This window comes from Mobula birostris, chromosome 6 (genome assembly GCF_030028105.1).
Source record: "Mobula birostris isolate sMobBir1 chromosome 6, sMobBir1.hap1, whole genome shotgun sequence".
Lineage (NCBI taxonomy): Eukaryota > Metazoa > Chordata > Chondrichthyes > Myliobatiformes > Myliobatidae > Mobula > Mobula birostris.
This window is the reverse complement of record NC_092375.1, coordinates 96,093,515-96,113,192: the sequence shown is the minus strand read 5'-3', so window position 1 is coordinate 96,113,192 and position 19,678 is coordinate 96,093,515. Positions and strand designations below refer to the sequence as shown.

At 54.5% G+C, this 19,678-nt stretch overlaps 1 protein-coding gene across 1 annotated transcript in view; it reads left to right on the top strand.

Moving 5' to 3' along the window:
• Positions 1-19,678, top strand: part of phldb2b (pleckstrin homology-like domain, family B, member 2b) — a 324,137-nt gene that overhangs the window by 216,044 nt on the left and 88,415 nt on the right. The window contains exon 15 of the mRNA XM_072259726.1: positions 19,039-19,179. Coding sequence (XP_072115827.1) covers positions 19,039-19,179 — 141 coding nt within the window. The remainder of the gene's footprint in view (positions 1-19,038; positions 19,180-19,678) is intronic.

Sequence of the window (19,678 nt, the reverse complement as noted above, 5' to 3'; positions counted from 1 at the left end):
CACTCCAGCGTCAATCCCCACTCCATCGTCTTTTCCAACTCCATCATCTCTCCCCTCTCCAAGGTTTCTCCCCACTCCATCACCTCTCCCCACTCCATTGTCTCTCGCCACTCCATCACCTCTCCCCACTGCATAGTCTCTCCCCACTCCATCACCTCTCCCCTCTCCATCGTTTCTCCCCAGTCCATCACCTCTCCCAACTCCATCGTCTCTCCCCCTCCATCGTCTTTCTCCACTCCATCACCTCTCCCCACTCCATCACCTCTCCCCTCTCCATAGTCTCTCCCCTCTCCATCGACTCTTCCCACTCCATCACCTCTCCCTACTCCATCGTCTCTCCCCACTCCATCACGTCTCCCCACTCCATTGTCTCTCCCCCTCCATCGTCTCTCCCCACTCCATCACCTCTCCCCACTCCAACGTCTCTCCCCACTCCATCGTCTCTCCCCAATCTATAGTCTCTCCCCACTCCATCACCTGTCCCCTCTCCATCGTTTCTCCCCACGCCATCACCTCTCCCCACTCCATCGTCTCTCCCCACTCCATCTTCTCTCCCCACTCGATCACCTCTCCCCACTCCATCACCTCTCCCCCCTCTATCGTCTCTCCCCACTCCATGACCTCTCGACAATCCATCGTTTCTCCCGACTGCATCGTCTGTCCCCACTCCATCACCTTTCCCCTCTCCATCGTCCTTCCCCACTCCATCATCTCTCCCCACTCCATCGTCTCTCCCCTCTCGATCATCTCTCCCCTCTCCATCGTCTCTCCCGACTCCATAGTCTCTCCCCGCTCCATCACCTCTACCCACTCCATCACCTCTCCCCACTCCATCACCTCTCCCCTCTCCATCGTCTCTGCACACTCCATCACGTCTACTCATTCCATCGTCTATCCCCACTCCATCACCTCTCCCCACTCCATCACCTCTCCCCACTCCATCGTCTCTTCCCACTCCATAGTCTCTCCCCTCTCCATCACCTCTCCCCACTGCATCGTCTCTCCGCACTCCATCGTTTCTCCCCTCTCCATCACCTCTCCCCACTCCATCGTCTCTTCCCACTCCATAGTCTCTCCCCTCTCCATCACCTCTCCCCACTGCATCGTCTCTCCCCACTCCATCGTTTCTCCCCTCTCCATCGTCTCTCCCCACTCCATCGTCACTCCCCTCTCCATCACCTCTCCCCTCTCCATCATCTCTCCCCTCTCTGTCTCTCCGCAGTCCATCACCTCTCCCCACTCCATCGTCTCTCCCCTCTCCATCGTCCCTCCCCACTCCATCACCTCTCCCCACTCCAACTTCTCTCCCTCTCCATCGTCTCTCCCCACTCCATCTTCTCTCTCCTCTCCATCACCTCTCCCCACTCCATCGTCTCACCCCACTCCATAGTCTCTCCCCACTCCATCACATCTCCCCTCTCCATCGTTTCTCCCCACTCCATCACCTCTCCCCACTCCATCGTCTCTCCCCTCTCCATCTTCTCTCCCCACTCCATAGTCTCTCCCCATTCCATCACCTCTCCCCACTCCATCGTCTCTCCCCTCTCTATCACGTCTCCCCTGTCCATCGTCTCTCCCCACTCCATCGCCTCTCCCCATTCCATCACCTCTCCCCACTCCATCGTCTCTCCCCACTCCATCACCTCACCCCACTCCATCGTCTCTCCCCACTCCATCACCTCTCCCCACTCCAACACCTCTGCCCACTCAATCGTCTCTACCCACTCCATAGTCTACCCCACTCCATCACCTCTCCCCTCTCCATCTTTTCTCTCCTCTCCATCGTCTCTCCAGACTCCATCACCTCTCCCCACTACATCACCTCTCCCCACTCATTCGTCTTTCCCTCTCCATCACCTCTCCACTCTCCATCGTCTCTCCCCTCTCCATCACCTCTCCCCACTCCATCACCTCTCCCGTCTCCATCGTCTCTCCCCACTTAATCACCTCTCCCGACTCCATCACCTCTAACCACTCCATCTCCTCTCCCCACTCCATCGTCTCTCACCTCTCCATTGTCTCTCCCCACTCCATCACCTCTCCCCACTCCATCACCTCTCCCCACTCCATCGTCTCTTCCCACTCCATAGTCTCTCCCCTCTCCATCGTCTCTCCCCACTCCATCAACTCTCCCCACTCCATCACCTCTCCAAACTCCATCGTCTCTCCCCACTGCATCGTCTCTCCCCACTCCATCGTTTCTCCCCTCTCCATCACCTCTCCCCACTCCATCGTCTCTCCCCACTTCATCGTCTCTCCCCACTCCATCGTCTCTCCCCACTCCATCACCTCTCCCCACTCCATCGGCTCTCCCCAATCCATCGTCTCTCCCCATTCCACCACCTCTCACCACTCCATCATCTCTCCGCACTCCGTCTCACCCCACTCCATCACCTCTCCCCACTCCATCGTCTCTCCCCACTCCATAGTTCTCCCCACTCCATCGTCACTCCCCTCTCCATCACCTCTCCCCACTCCATCGTCTCTTCCCACTTCATCGTCTCTCCCCACTCCATCGTCTCTCCCCACTCCATCACCTCTCCCCACTCCATCGGCTCTCCCCAATCCATCGTCTCTCCCCACTCCATCACCTCTCCCCACTCCATCGTCTCTCCCCACTCCATAGTTCTCCCCACTCCATCGTCACTCCCCTCTCCATCACCTCTCCCCTCTCCATCATCTCTCCCCTCTCTGTCTCTCCGCAGTCCATCACCTCTCCCCACTCCATCGTCTCTCCCCTCTCCATCGTCCCTCCCCACTCCATCACCTCTCCCCACTCCATCTTCTCTCCCCCTCCATCGTCTCTCCCCACTCCATCTTCTCTCTCCTCTCCATCGTCTCTCCCAACTCCATCACCTCTCCCCACTCCATCGTCTCTCCCCACTCCATCACCTCTCCCTACTCCATCACCTCTCACCTCTACATCGTCTCTCCCCTCTACATTGACTCTCCCCACTCCATCACCTCTCCCCACACCATCACCTCTACCAACTCCATCACCTCTCCCCACTCCATCACCTCTCCCCAATCCATCGTCTCTTCCGACTCCATCGTCTCTCCCCTCTCCATCGTCTCTCCCCTCCCCATCACCTCTCCCCACTCCATCGTCTCTCCCCACTCCATCACCTCTCCCCACACCATCACCTCTACCAACTCCATCACCTCTCCCCACTCCATCACCTCTCCCCAATCCATCGTCTCTCCCCACTCCATCGTCTCTCCCCACTCCATCACGTTTCCCCTCTCCATCGTCTTTCCCCACTCCATCATCTCTCCCCACTCCGTCTCTCCCCTCTCCATCACCTCTCCTCTCTCCATCGTTTCTCCCCACTCCATCACCTCTCCCCACTCCATCGGCTCTCCCCCTCCATCGTCTTTCCCCTCTCCATCACCTCTCCCCACTCCATCACTCTCCCCTCTCCATAGTCTCTCCCGACTCCATCACCTCTCCCCTCTCCATCTTTTCTCCCCACTCCATCGTCTCTCCCGTCTCCATCACCTCTCCCCACTCCATCGTCTCTCCCCTCTCCATCGTCTCTCCCAACTCCATCGTCTCTCCCCATTCCATCACCTCTCCGCACTCCATCACCTCTCCCCACTCCAGCGTCAATCCCCACTCCATAGTCTTTCCCCACTCCATCATCTCTCCCCTCTCCAAGGTTTCTCCCCACTCCATCACTTCTCCCCACTCCAATGTCTCTCGCCACTCCATCACCTCTCCCCACTGCATAGTCTCTCCCCACTCCATCACCTCTCCCCTCTCCATCGTTTCTCCCCAGTCCATCACCTCTCCCAACTCCATCGGCTCTCCCCCTCCATCATCTTTCCCCACTCCATCACCTCTCCCCACTCCATCACCTCTCCCCACTCCATCGTCTCTCCCCACTCCATCACCTCTCCCCACTCCATTCTCACTCCCCCTCCATCGTTCTCTCCCCACGCCACACCTCTCCCCACTCCATCACCTCTCCCCTCTCCATCGTCTCTCCCCTCTCCATCGTCTCTCCCCTCTCCATCGTCTCTCCCCACTCCATATTTTCTCCCCACTCCATCACCTCTACCCACTCCATCACCTCTTCTCACTCCATCACCTCTCCCCTCTCCAGCGTCTCTGCACACTCCATCACGTCTACTCATTCCATCGTCTATCCCCACTCCATCACCTCTTCCCACTCCATCGTCTCTCCCCACTCCATAGTCTCTCCCCTCTCCATCACCTCTCCCCACTGCATCGTCTCTCCCCACTCCATCGTCTCTCCCCTCTCCATCACCTCTCCCCACTCCATCGTCTCTCCCCACTTCATCGTCTCTCCCTACTCCATCGTCTCTCCCCACTCCATCGTCTCTCCCCACTCCATCACCTCTCCCCACTCCATCGGCTCACCCCAATCCATCGTCTCTCCCCATTCCACCACCTCTCCACACTCCATCATCTCTCCGCACTCCGTCTCACCCCACTCCATAACCTCTCCCCTCTCAATCGTCTCTCCCCACTCCATAGTATCTCCCCACTCCATCACCTCTCCCCTCTCCATCTTTTCTCCCCACTCCATCGTCTCTCCCCACTCCATTGTCTCTCCACCTCCATCGTCTCTCCCCACTCCATCACCTCTCCCCACTCCAATGTCTCTCCCCACTCCATCGTCTCTCCCCTCTCCATCACCTCTCCCCACTCCATCGTCTCTCCCCACTTCATCGTCTCTCCCCACTCCATCACCTGTCCCCTCTCCATCGTTTCTCCCCACTCCATCACCTCTCCCCACTCCATCGTCTCTCCCCACTCCATCACCTCTCCCCACTCCATTACGTCTCCCCCCTCTATCGTCTTTCCCCACTCAATCACCTATCCCCAATCCGTCGTTTCTCCCCGACTGCATCGTCTGTCCCCACTCCATCACCTTTCCCCTCTCCATCGTCCTTCCCCACTCCATCATCTCTCCCCACTCCATCGTCTCTCCCCTCTCCATCGTCTCTCCCCTCTCCATCGTCTCTCCACACTCCATAGTTTCTCCCCGCTCCATCACCTCTACCCACTCCATCACCTCTCCCCACTCCATCACCTCTCCCCTCTCCATCGTCTCTGCACACTCCATCACGTCTACTCATTCCATCGTCTATCCCCACTCCATCACCTCTCCCCACTCCATCACCTCTCCCCACTCCATCACCTCTCCCCACTGCATTGTCTCTCTCCACTCCATCGTCTCTCCCCTCTCCATCACCTCTCCCCACTCCATCGTCTCGCTTCACTTCATTGTCTCTCCCCACTCCATCGTCTCTCCCCACTCCACCGTTTCTCCCCACTCCATCGTCACTCCACTCTCCATCGTCTCTCCCCACTCCATCTTCTCTCTCCACTCCATCGTCTCTCCCAACTCCATCACCTCTCCCCACTCCATCGTCTCTCCCCACTCCATCACCTCTCCCTACTCCATCACCTCTCACCTCTACATCGTTTCTCCCCTCTCCATTGACTCTCCCCACTCCATCACCTCTCCCCACACCATCACCTCTACCAACTCCATCACCTCTCCCCACTCCATCACCTCTCCCCAATCCATCGTCTCTCCCGACTCCATCGTCTCTCCCCTCTCCATCGTCTCTCCCCTCTCCATCGTCTCTCCCCTCCCCATCACCTCTCCCCACTCCATTGTCTCTCCCCACTCCATCACCTCTCCCCACTCCATCGTCTCTCCCCACTCCATCACCTCTCCCTACTCCATCACCTCTCACCTCTACATCGTCTCTCCTCTCTCCATCGACTCTCCCCACTCCATCACCTCTCCCCACACCATCACCTCTACCAACTCCATCACCTCTCCCCACTCCATCACCTCTCCCCAATCCATCGTCTCTCCCCACTCCATCGTCTCTCCCGACTGCATCGTCTCTCCCCACTCCATCACGTTTCCCCTCTCCATCGTCTTTCCCCACTCCATCATCTCTCCCCACTCCATCGTCTCTCCCCCTCTCCATCACCTCTCCCCTCTCCATCGTTTCTCCCCACTCCATCACCTCTCCCCACTCCATCGGCTCTCCCCCTCCATCGTCTTTCCCCTCTCCATCACCTCTCCCCACTCCATCACTCTCCCCTCTCCATAGTCTCTCCCGACTCCATCACCTCTCCCCTCTCCATCTTTTCTCCCCACTCCATCGTCTCTCCCGTCTCCATCACCTCTCCCCACTCCATCGTCTCTCCCCTCTCCATCGTCTCTCCCAACTCCATCGTCTCTCCCCATTCCATCACCTCTCCGCACTCCATCACCTCTCCCCACTCCAGCGTCAATCCCCACTCCATCGTCTTTTCCAACTCCATCATCTCTCCCCTCTCCAAGGTTTCTCCCCCACTCCATCACCTCTCCCCACTCCATTGTCTCTCGCCACTCCATCACCTCTCCCCACTGCATAGTCTCTCCCCACTCCATCACCTCTCCCCTCTCCATCGTTTCTCCCCAGTCCATCACCTCTCCCAACTCCATCGTCTCTCCCCCTCCATCGTCTTTCTCCACTCCATCACCTCTCCCCACTCCATCACCTCTCCCCTCTCCATAGTCTCTCCCCTCTCCATCGACTCTTCCCACTCCATCACCTCTCCCTACTCCATCGTCTCTCCCCACTCCATCACGTCTCCCCACTCCATTGTCTCTCCCCCTCCATCGTCTCTCCCCACTCCATCACCTCTCCCCACTCCAACGTCTCTCCCCACTCCATCGTCTCTCCCCAATCTATAGTCTCTCCCCACTCCATCACCTGTCCCCTCTCCATCGTTTCTCCCCACGCCATCACCTCTCCCCACTCCATCGTCTCTCCCCACTCCATCTTCTCTCCCCACTCGATCACCTCTCCCCACTCCATCACCTCTCCCCCCTCTATCGTCTCTCCCCACTCCATGACCTCTCGACAATCCATCGTTTCTCCCGACTGCATCGTCTGTCCCCACTCCATCACCTTTCCCCTCTCCATCGTCCTTCCCCACTCCATCATCTCTCCCCACTCCATCGTCTCTCCCCTCTCGATCATCTCTCCCCTCTCCATCGTCTCTCCCGACTCCATAGTCTCTCCCCGCTCCATCACCTCTACCCACTCCATCACCTCTCCCCACTCCATCACCTCTCCCCTCTCCATCGTCTCTGCACACTCCATCACGTCTACTCATTCCATCGTCTATCCCCACTCCATCACCTCTCCCCACTCCATCACCTCTCCCCACTCCATCGTCTCTTCCCACTCCATAGTCTCTCCCCTCTCCATCACCTCTCCCCACTGCATCGTCTCTCCGCACTCCATCGTTTCTCCCCTCTCCATCACCTCTCCCCACTCCATCGTCTCTTCCCACTCCATAGTCTCTCCCCTCTCCATCACCTCTCCCCACTGCATCGTCTCTCCCCACTCCATCGTTTCTCCCCTCTCCATCGTCTCTCCCCACTCCATCGTCACTCCCCTCTCCATCACCTCTCCCCTCTCCATCATCTCTCCCCTCTCTGTCTCTCCGCAGTCCATCACCTCTCCCCACTCCATCGTCTCTCCCCTCTCCATCGTCCCTCCCCACTCCATCACCTCTCCCCACTCCAACTTCTCTCCCTCTCCATCGTCTCTCCCCACTCCATCTTCTCTCTCCTCTCCATCACCTCTCCCCACTCCATCGTCTCACCCCACTCCATAGTCTCTCCCCACTCCATCACATCTCCCCTCTCCATCGTTTCTCCCCACTCCATCACCTCTCCCCACTCCATCGTCTCTCCCCTCTCCATCTTCTCTCCCCACTCCATAGTCTCTCCCCATTCCATCACCTCTCCCCACTCCATCGTCTCTCCCCTCTCTATCACGTCTCCCCTGTCCATCGTCTCTCCCCACTCCATCGCCTCTCCCCATTCCATCACCTCTCCCCACTCCATCGTCTCTCCCCACTCCATCACCTCACCCCACTCCATCGTCTCTCCCCACTCCATCACCTCTCCCCACTCCAACACCTCTGCCCACTCAATCGTCTCTACCCACTCCATAGTCTACCCCACTCCATCACCTCTCCCCTCTCCATCTTTTCTCTCCTCTCCATCGTCTCTCCAGACTCCATCACCTCTCCCCACTACATCACCTCTCCCCACTCATTCGTCTTTCCCTCTCCATCACCTCTCCACTCTCCATCGTCTCTCCCCTCTCCATCACCTCTCCCCACTCCATCACCTCTCCCGTCTCCATCGTCTCTCCCCACTTAATCACCTCTCCCGACTCCATCACCTCTAACCACTCCATCTCCTCTCCCCACTCCATCGTCTCTCACCTCTCCATTGTCTCTCCCCACTCCATCACCTCTCCCCACTCCATCACCTCTCCCCACTCCATCGTCTCTTCCCACTCCATAGTCTCTCCCCTCTCCATCGTCTCTCCCCACTCCATCAACTCTCCCCACTCCATCACCTCTCCAAACTCCATCGTCTCTCCCCACTGCATCGTCTCTCCCCACTCCATCGTTTCTCCCCTCTCCATCACCTCTCCCCACTCCATCGTCTCTCCCCACTTCATCGTCTCTCCCCACTCCATCGTCTCTCCCCACTCCATCACCTCTCCCCACTCCATCGGCTCTCCCCAATCCATCGTCTCTCCCCATTCCACCACCTCTCACCACTCCATCATCTCTCCGCACTCCGTCTCACCCCACTCCATCACCTCTCCCCACTCCATCGTCTCTCCCCACTCCATAGTTCTCCCCACTCCATCGTCACTCCCCTCTCCATCACCTCTCCCCACTCCATCGTCTCTTCCCACTTCATCGTCTCTCCCCACTCCATCGTCTCTCCCCACTCCATCACCTCTCCCCACTCCATCGGCTCTCCCCAATCCATCGTCTCTCCCCACTCCATCACCTCTCCCCACTCCATCGTCTCTCCCCACTCCATAGTTCTCCCCACTCCATCGTCACTCCCCTCTCCATCACCTCTCCCCTCTCCATCATCTCTCCCCTCTCTGTCTCTCCGCAGTCCATCACCTCTCCCCACTCCATCGTCTCTCCCCTCTCCATCGTCCCTCCCCACTCCATCACCTCTCCCCACTCCATCTTCTCTCCCCCTCCATCGTCTCTCCCCACTCCATCTTCTCTCTCCTCTCCATCACCTCTCCCCACTCCATCGTCTCTCTCCACTCCATCACCTCTCCGCACTCCATCACCTCTCCCCACTCCATCGTCTCACCCCACTCTATAGTCTCTCCCCACTCCATCACATCTCCCCTCTCCATCGTTTCTCCCCACTCCATCGTCTCTGTCCACTCCATCGTCTCTCCCCACTCCATCACCTCTCCCCACTCCATCATCTCTCCCCTCTCCATCTTCTCTCCCCACTCCATAGTCTCTCCCCACTCCATCACATCTCCCCTCTCCATCGTTTCTCCCCACTCCATCACCTCTCCCCACTCCATCGTCTCTGTCCACTCCATCGTCTCTCCCCACTCCATCACTTCTCCCCACTCCATCGTCTCTCCCCTCTCCATCGTCTCTCCCCACTCCTTCGTCTCTCCCCCTTCCATCACCTCTCCCCACTCCATCGTCTCTCCCCTCTCTATCACGTCTCCCCTGTCCATCGTCTCTTCCCACTGCATCACCTCTCCCCACTCCAACACCTCTCCCCACTCAATCGTCTCTACCCACTCCATAGTCTACCCCACTCCATCACCTCTCCCCACTCCAACACCTCTCCCCACTCAATCGTCTCTACCCACTCCATAGTCTACCCCACTCCATCACCTCTCCACTCTCCATCTTTTCTCTCCTCTCCATCGTCTCTCCCGAGTCCATCACCTCTCCCCACTACATCACCTCTCCCCACTACATCGTCTCTCCCCACTCCATCGTCCCTCCCCACTCCATCGTCTCTCCACACTCCATCACCTCTCCCCACTCCATCACCTCTCCCGTCTCCATCGTCTCTCCCCACTTAATCACCTCTCCCGACTCCATCACCTCTAACCACTCCATCACCTCTCCCCACTACATCGTCTCTCCCCACTCCATCGTCCCTCCCCACTCCATCGTCTCTCCCCACTCCATCGTCTCTCCCCACTCCATCACCTCTCCCCTCTCCATCGTCTCTCCCCACTCCATCACCTCTCACCTCTGTATCGTCTCTCCCCACTCCATCACCTCTCCCCACTCCATCACCTCTCCCCTCTCCATCGTTTCTCCCCACTCCATCGTCTCTCCCGTCTCCATCACCACTCCCCACTCCATCGTCTCTCCCCTCTCCATCGTCTCTCCCCACTCCATCGTCTCTCCCGTCTCCATCACCTCTCCCCACTCCATCGTCCCTCCCCACTCCATCGTCTCTCCACACTCCATCACCTCTCCCCACTCCATCACCTCTCCCGTCTCCATCGTCTCTCCCCACTTAATCACCTCTCCCGACTCCATCACCTCTAACCACTCCATCACCTCTCCCCACTACATCGTCTCTCCCCACTCCATCGTCCCTCCCCACTCCATCGTCTCTCCCCACTCCATCGTCTCTCCCCACTCCATCACCTCTCCCCTCTCCATCGTCTCTCCCCACTCCATCACCTCTCACCTCTGTATCGTCTCTCCCCACTCCATCACCTCTCCCCACTCCATCACCTCTCCCCTCTCCATCGTTTCTCCCCACTCCATCGTCTCTCCCGTCTCCATCACCACTCCCCACTCCATCGTCTCTCCCCTCTCCATCGTCTCTCCCCACTCCATCGTCTCTCCCGTCTCCATCACCTCTCCCCACTCCATCGTCTCTCCCCATTCCATCACCTCTCCGCACTCCATCACCTCTCCCCACTCCATCGTCTCTCCCCACTCCATAGTCTCTCCCCACTCCATCATCTCTCCCCTCTCCAAGGTTTCTCCCCACTCCATCACCTCTCCCCACTCCATTGTCTCTCGCCACTCCATCACCTCTCCCTACTGCATAGTCTCTCCCCACTCCATCACCTCTCCCCTCTCCATCGTTTCTCCCCACTCCATCACCTCTCCCCACTCCATCGTCTCTCCCCCTCCATCGTCTTTCCCCACTCCATCACCTCTCCCCACTCCATCACCTCTCCCCTCTCCATAGTCTCTCCCCTCTCCATCGACTCTCCCCACTCCATCACCTCTCCCCACTCCATCGTCTCTCCCCACTCCATCACCTCTCCCCACTCCATCACCTCTCCACCCTCTATCGTCTCTCCCCACTCCATTACCTCTCCCCAATCCATCGTTTCTCCCGACTCCATCGTCTGTCCCCACTCCATCACCTTTCCCCTCTCCATTGTCTTTCCCCACTCCATCACCTCTCCCCACTCCATCACCTCTCCCCTCTCCATCGTCTCTGCACTCTCCATCATGTCTACTCATTCTATCGCCTAACCCCACTCCATCACCTCTCCCCACTCCATCACCTCTCACCTCTACATCGTCTCTCCCCTCTCCATCGACTCTCCCCACTCCATCACCTCTCCCCACTCCATCACCTCTCCCCACTCCATCGTCTCTCTCCACTCCATCGCCTCTCCCCACTCCATCGTCTCTCCCCTCTCCATCACTTCTCCCCACTCCATCACCTCTCCCCTCTACATCGTCTCTCCCCACTCCATCGTCTCTCTCCATTCCATCGCCTCTCCCCACTCCATCGTCTCTCCCCTCACATTCCATGGGGAGAACGTACAGACTCCTTCCAGAACAGCACCATAATTCAACTGTGAACTCCGGAACGCTGGGAGCTGTCATAGTGTTATGCAAACCCCATGGTTCTGTGACTTCCTCCCACCCCCTGACCCCCCTCTCCATCTATCTCAGACCCCCTCCCTCTGCCTCCCCCCTCCCCCCATCCCTGCCGCTGTGATCATCCCTGCTGTATCCGCCACTTGCAGCCTCTGTCTTTGAACGTTGGACTTCTCCTTTGCCAGGACTATGTGACTGTGAGGCAGATCAGTGAGTTGTACAGCCCTGGCTGCCCTGGTGTGTGGCTGGGCTGAGCTGCCAATGAGACCGTCCGTCGGCAAACAGGGACATGTCACTCTCAGGAGGTCGGTTCCCTTCGTCGGTTGTGCCACCTTTTGCCTGACTGGGTTTGGAATTTAATGGATGGTAGTCACGAAACACACGACACTACAGCAGTCTCTCTGCCCTTGCCGAACATAAGCCCTCACTACCTGCTCCTCATCTGCCCCCCGTAGGGTTAATTTCCAGCCCGCACCAGGAGCCGCCCCCGCCCCACCCATGTTGAACAGGTTTTGGCAGTGTGGTGTCAGTGGTAAGAGGGCCATAGGTTGGGGTTCGGGCTCTGCATTGAGTCTCCCCTTGCGGAAATACTCTGCCCATGGTGTGGGCCAATGGGACCCTGACGCCCTGAACAACCCGCCCCAGCCTGAGGCAGAGGCTCCTTCCCTACCTGCCCCTGGGGGATGAGCCCACCAGTTACGAGGGGCCAAGTTATTTAACAGATCCTGAGCTTGGGTGAGATTCAGTCCTTGGGCTGTTTCTCCTGGCTAGCTCGCTGCCTGGGCGGGGTGTCTCACTCGGGTGTCCAGCACACACAGTGGCACGTGAGGACCCGTCTACAGTGAATCAGCCCAGGCCATGGTAGCTCGTGCTTGGGGCAGGATGTCAGTACTGTGGCTTTGAGTTTACAACTGGCCTGTGATGTAAGAAGCCAGACTCCCTGTGGGACACCGCTGTTTGACAAGCCCCCTTTTCGGTGCTGCAGTCTCATTTATTACAGTGAGGGAGCATAGGTAGTGTAGGAGACCATTTGACCCATTGATCCTCTGCCAGCCATCAGTCATATTCCCCCGTCTCCCATTCTCCTTCAGATTCCCGTCGAACGACCAGTACCATCTGTCCCTGGTGTGAGACCGTGACCGTTACCACTTTGTCGTCCGTCCCTGGTCTGAGACCGTGACCGTACCCACTGTGTCGTCCGTCCCTGGTGTGCGACCGTGACCGTACCCACTGTGTCGTCCGTCCCTGCTGTGAGACCGTGACCGTACCCACTGTGTCGTCCGTCTCTGCTGTGAGACCGTGACCGTACCCACTGTGTCGTCCGTCCCTGGTCTGAGACCGTGACCGTACCCACTGTGTCGTCCGTCCCTGGTCTGAGACCGTGACCGTACCCACTGTGTCGTCCGTCCCTGCTGTGAGACCGTGACCGTACCCACTGTGTCGTCCGTCCCTGGTGTGAGACCGTGACCGTACCCACTGTGTCGTCCGTCCCTGGTCTGAGACAGTGACCGTACCCACTGTGTCGTCCGTCTCTGGTGTGAGACCGTGACCGTACCCACTGTGTCGTCCGTCCCTGGTCTGAGACCGTGACCGTACCCACTGTGTCGTCCGTCCCTGCTGTGAGACCGTGACCGTACCCACTGTGTCGTCCGTCCCTGGTGTGAGACCGTGACCGTACCCACTGTGTCGTCCGTCCCTGCTGTGAGACCGTGACCGTACCCACTGTGTCGTCCGTCCCTGGTGTGAGACCGTGACCGTACCCACTGTGTCGTCCGTCCCTGGTCTGAGACAGTGACCGTACCCACTGTGTCGTCCGTCTCTGGTGTGAGACCGTGACCGTACCCACTGTGTCGTCCGTCCCTGGTCTGAGACCGTGACCGTACCCACTGTGTCGTCCGTCCCTGCTGTGAGACCGTGACCGTACCCACTGTGTCGTCCGTCCCTGGTGTGAGACCGTGACCGTACCCACTGTGTCGTCCGTCCCTGGTGTGAGACCGTGACCGTACCCACTGTGTCGTCCGTCTCTGGTCTGAGACTGTGACCGTACCCACTGTGTCGTCCGTCTCTGGTCTGAGACTGTGACCGTACCCACTGTGTCGTTCTGCCTCCTACCACATTCACAGAGTCATCGAACACAACAGCACAGATAGCGGTCCTTAGGCCAGCTAATCTGTGTCAAAATGTTATTCAGTCGAGTCCCGTCGACGGCAACCACGTCCCTGCTCACCCCTCCCATCCATGTATCTCTCCAAATTTCTCCTAAATGTTCAAATCAACCCCGCATCCACCACGTCCAATGGCAACTTGTTCCACACTCTCACCACCCTCTGTGTAATGAAGTTTCCCCTCAAGTTCCCCTGAAATAGTTTACCTTTTACCCTTAGCCTATGACCTCTATTTTCACCTAACCTGAGTGGAAAAAGCCTGCTTTCATTTACCTTTATCAATACCCTCATAATTTTGTATATGTCCTTCAAAGCTCCCATGTTCTACTATGCTGCAGGAATAAAGTCCCACCCTTCTCAACCCTTCCCTATAACTCAGATCCTCAAATCCCAACAACATCCTTTTAAGTTTTCAATGTATTCTTTCAATCTTATTGTCAGCTTTCATAGGTGCAGGGCTATTTCTCTAGTGTGCACCATCCCTCGGTATCCTTGAGAAGGAGGTGACTTGGGCCATTGCTGGCAGTCAACACTGCCCAAGGTCACTATCAAGCAGATCGCAGCATCTGCTGAGTAGCCGGGAGCATTGCAGTGTCCACACCCTCAGTCCTGTAGCCAATGCAGTGTCTTGAGGGAGGGAGACGGGCCCTGTTGATACCTCACCCACTCTCTCTCTTCTGTCTTTCTTGCCTACTTTCCTCAATCTAGCCTTCAGTGTCATTGCCTCTCTGTAATGGACGTGGATCCCCTCTGTACCTCTCCTCCTGCTCTGGGCCTGAACCATCAGCAGAAGATACAATGCCTAGTACGAATGCTTCTTCTCTTCCTCCCTCTCCACTTCCATCTGCACCACCTCTTCCAGCCAAAAAGCATTGCCGACAAAATCAGGTACAGTGTCAGAGCTTCAGCCTCCCTAGAGTTTCATTCGGGGCTTGCTGCTGCCCGTGATTTAATGCCAACTGTACTGGAGTTTCTTCCTTGGTCAGAGGAAGTTTCCCTGTTCCCCTAGGTATGGGTTATAATGCAGTGCGTTTCTACATTCAATGAGTACTCCGAAGCTGGGGATTGGAAACAAAAACAGAAACACTCAGCAGGTCAGACAGCATCGAAAGAAAGAGAAACAATTAATGTTGATGAGCTTTCAGCAGAACTGGAAAGCGTTAGAAACCAAACCAGTCTTAAAATGTAGAGAAAGTGAAAGAGGCTGTCAAAGAATAAAGCAGCATACCTGCCTGTCTGTTAACCTATTTGTCTATCTCTCTGTCTGTCTGTCTGTCTGTCTGTGTCTATCTGTGTCTGTCTGTCTATCTATCTATCTCTCTGTCTATCTATCTGCCTGTCTGTTAATCCTCTATCTATCTGCTTATCTATATATCTGTTTGTCTGTCTGTCTATCTATCTATTCATCTGTGTCTGTCTCTATCTGTCTATCTCTCTCACTACTCCACTCCACTCCCAAAAACTCTCCCTCTCCCTTCCCACTCCCCCTCTCCCTGCCCTCTTCCTCCTCTCCCTCTCTCCCTCTCTCTGCTTCTCTGTCTCTGTCACTCTTTCTCACTCTCTCTCTCTCTCACACTCTCACACTTTCATCCACCTCTCTCCCTCACCTTTCTCTCTCTCTCTCATTCACTCTCTCTCTCTCTCTGTCTCTCACTGTGTTTCAATCTCAATTTCTCTGAGATTCTATCTCTCGTGTTTTTCCCTTACTGCATTATGGTATTTGTGAATGTGTGTTTGTCAGCCACTGAACTTCAGTGACCCTGTGCTGAGTAAGTTTGTGTGCATTTCTGTTGGTGTTGGGAAATCTGTTTTCTTAAGTTTGTAGCTGGATTTTAGCTTCCATGTTTTGCTGGTTTCAAACAACTGCAGATGAGGCCACATTGGCACAAGACAAAATTCATCTGCAGTAAAGTTTAAAGCTCATTCATTTGCAAAAATCAGTGTCCTGAGTCCCTTACTTGAACCTCTGCTGTTCAAAGCTCCAGAACTTGTTCTGCGTTCTTTGTCCTCACTGAATTGTCCAAGCTCAAAGTCAGCTGTTGCAAAGGTTTCTTCCAGTTGGGTCATGTGCTATGCTGTGTAATCACCAACAATAAAAGCGTGGCACAATTTCCTGATCTGTAGACCTGTGAAGTGAATGAGAGAGGACGGTTTCGATGCTGCTGGTAGTCATCGGGTCTCTTCATTGAGCTGGGCTTCCAGTTAGTGTCAGGTCAAACTGTACATGAACAACACCCAAGACCATTCTGCAATTCTAACCAGCTAACTATACATCTGTTACGGTTTCCGGCGAGGTGCAAGTTGTTCAAAGTTAGGTTTATTGTACATGTATGCATAGAAACATAGAAACATAGAAAATAGGTGCAGGAGTAGGCCATTCGGCCCTTCGAGCCTGCACCGCCATTCATTATGATCATGGCTGATCATCCAACTCAGAACCCTGCCCCAGCCTTCCCTCCATACCCCCTGACCCCCGTAGCCACAAGGGCCATATCTAACTCCCTCTTAAATATAGCCAATGAACTGGCCTCAACTGTTTCCTGTGGCAGAGAATTCCACAGATTCACCACTCACTGTGTGAAGAAGTTTTTCCTAATCTCGGTCCTAAAAGGCTTCCCCTCTATCCTCAAACTGTGGCCCCTCGTTCTGGACTTCCCCAACATCGGGAACAATCTTCCTGCATCTAGCCTGTCCAATCCCTTTAGGATCTTATACGTTTCAATCAGATCCCCTCTCAATCTTCTAAATTCCAATGAGTACAAGCCCAGTTCATCCAGTCTTTCTTCATATGAAAGTCCTGCCATCCCAGGAATCAATCTGGTGAACCTTCTTTGTACTCCCTCTATGGCAAGGATGTCTTTCCTCAGATTAGGGGACCAAAACTGCACACAATACTCCAGGTGTGGTCTCACCAAGGCCTTGTACAACTGCAGTAGTACCTCCCTGCTCCTGTACTCGAATCCTCTCACTATAAATGCCAGCATACCATTCGCCTTTTCACCGCCTGCTGTACCTGCATGCCCACTTTCAATGACTGGTGTATAATGACACCCAGGTCTCGTTGCACCTCCCCTTTTCCTAATCGGCCACCATTCAGATAATAATCTGTTTTCCTATTTTTGCCCCCAAAGTGGATAACTTCACATTTATCCACATTAAATTACATCTGCCATGAACTTGCCCACTCACCCAACCTATCCAAGTCACCCTGCATCCTCTTAGCATCCTCCTCACAGCTAACACTGCCACCCAGCTTCATGTCATCCGCAAACTTGGAGATGCTGCATTTAATTCCCTCATCCAAGTCATTAATATATATTGTAAACAACTGGGGTCCCAGCACTGAGCCTTGCGGTACCCCACTAGTCACCGCCTGCCATTCTGAAAAGGTCCCGTTTATTCCCACTCTTTGCTTCCTGTCTGCTAACCAATTCTCCACCCACACCAATACCTTACCCCCAATACCGTGTGCTTTAAGTTTGCACACTAATCTCCTGTGTGGGACCTTGTCAAAAGCCTTTTGAAAATCCAAATATACCACATCCACTGGTTCTCCCCTATCCACTCTACTAGTTACATCCTCAAAAAATTCTATGAGATTCGTCAGACATGATTTTCCTTTCACAAATCCATGCTGACTTTGCCCGATCATTTCACCGCTTTCCAAATGTGCTGTTATCACATCCTTGATAACTGACTCCAGCAGTTTCCCCACCACCGACGTTAGGCTAACCGGTCTATAATTCCCCGGTTTCTCTCTCCCTCCTTTTTTAAAAAGTGGAGTTACATTAGCCACCCTCCAATCCTCAGGAACTAGTCCAGAATCTAACGAGTTTTGAAAAATTATCACTAATGCATCCACTATTTCTTGGGCTACTTCCTTAAGCACTCTAGGTGCAAGGAAAATCTTACTTGTGGCATAATCACACAAGCAGCATTCATAAAACAAGCATAAGTGTTACCAAACTATGCCAGAGGGAACACAGGACAAAATAGACCCCAGTTTAATGCAAAGTGGTCATAATGTTGCTAAACTGTAGTGATTAAGGGTGTGCCGCTTGGTTTAAGAAACGATTGATTGGAGGGAAGTGGCTGTTCTTGAACCCAATGGTTTGGGACTTCAGGCTTCGGTACTTTTTGCCTAGGAAAAGTTTTTCGTTTCAATACAAATTCATTCTGTTAAAATATCCCAAGGCTGATATATCTGGGTGCGTAATATATCACAGTCCTTCCATCAAGTGTGACCGGTTTGCTGGTGGTGGTGAGTGGCTGAAGGATTGAAGGAAGTAAGTGCTTCACTGACGTGAACTGTTCCCGTCAATGTGACTGCAGTGACGTTGGACGGTGATGTTAGATGGTGACGTTATTCACCGATAGGAGCAGCATCCGTCAATGTGACTCCAGTGATGTTATTCACTGACGGGAACAGCACCTGCCAATGTGACTCCAGTGTCATTAGACGGTGACGTTATTCAACGGGAACTGTACCCGTCAATGTGACTCCAGTGACGTTAGACAGTGACCTTAGATGGTGACGTTATTCTCCAATGGGAACTGTACCCATTAATGTGACTCCAGTGACGTTAGGCAGTGATGTTAGATGGTAACGTTATTCTCCAACGGGAACTGTACCCGTCAATGTGACTCCAGTGACGTTAGGCAGTGATGTTAGATGGTAACGTTATTCTCCAACGGGAACTGTACCCATCAATGTGACTCTATTGATGTTAGACAGTGATATTAGATGGTAACGTTATTCTCCAACGGGAACTGTACGCATCGATGTGACTCCAGTGACGTTAGGCAGTGATGTTAGATGGTAACGTTATTCTCCAACGGGAACTGTACCCATCAATGTGACTCTATTGATGTTAGACAGTGATATTAGATGGTAACGTTATTCTCCAACGGGAACTGTACGCATCGATGTGACTCCAGTGACGTTAGGCAGTGATGTTAGATGGTAACGTTATTCTCCAACGGGAACTGTACCCATCGATGTGACTCCAGTGACGTTAGACGGTGACGTTATTCACCAACAGGAATTGCACCCGTCTATGTGACTCCAGTGACATTAGATGGTAACAGCTATGTTTTGCCATGAAGGCACTTGCTTGCTCCCATAATCACTTGAATGTTTTAATTTTGGTTTTAAAGAGCTTCCACACTCTGGAGGACAGGAAGAAGCAGCAGAAAGAAGGTACTTACCAGAGTGACACAGTGCCAAGAAAGAAGACCAGCTCAGGTACTGTTTCGAGGTTCAGTAGTTCGACACTGGGCCGCAGTTCCACCCCTCAGGTCAGTCTGCAAGTGTGAACTGTGTACAATGTTCCATAGCTGTATGGTGTCGATCTTGTCTGCTGGGGTAGACTATTGAGTTTAGCCATGAGACTATTGGGTAGTTTAGAGGGACTTGACCTTTGTTTTGGAGTTGTACAGTCATACAACACATAAAAGGCCTTTCGGCCCACTATCTCAGTGCTGACCTTGGAGTGGACATTGAATTTGGTTTGGGCCTCATGGAGCTGCAGTACTGGCTTGCTGTGGAGAAGTTTGGAATGGATGAACCATTTCCTTATGGTGATGAACTCCTTGAAAATGTAATTGGGTATCGAATAGAACTACAGTCCCAACAAACCAATTCATGGCCTTCAATTTTATCCGAAGTTACCTTCCACCATCATTATGCGCTGTGTGGTATGACAAGGGTGATCATGGTCCATGGCCATGATTGTTTTTGACAAATTTTTCTACAGAAGTCATTAGCCATTACCTTCTTCTGGGCAGTGACACTGGC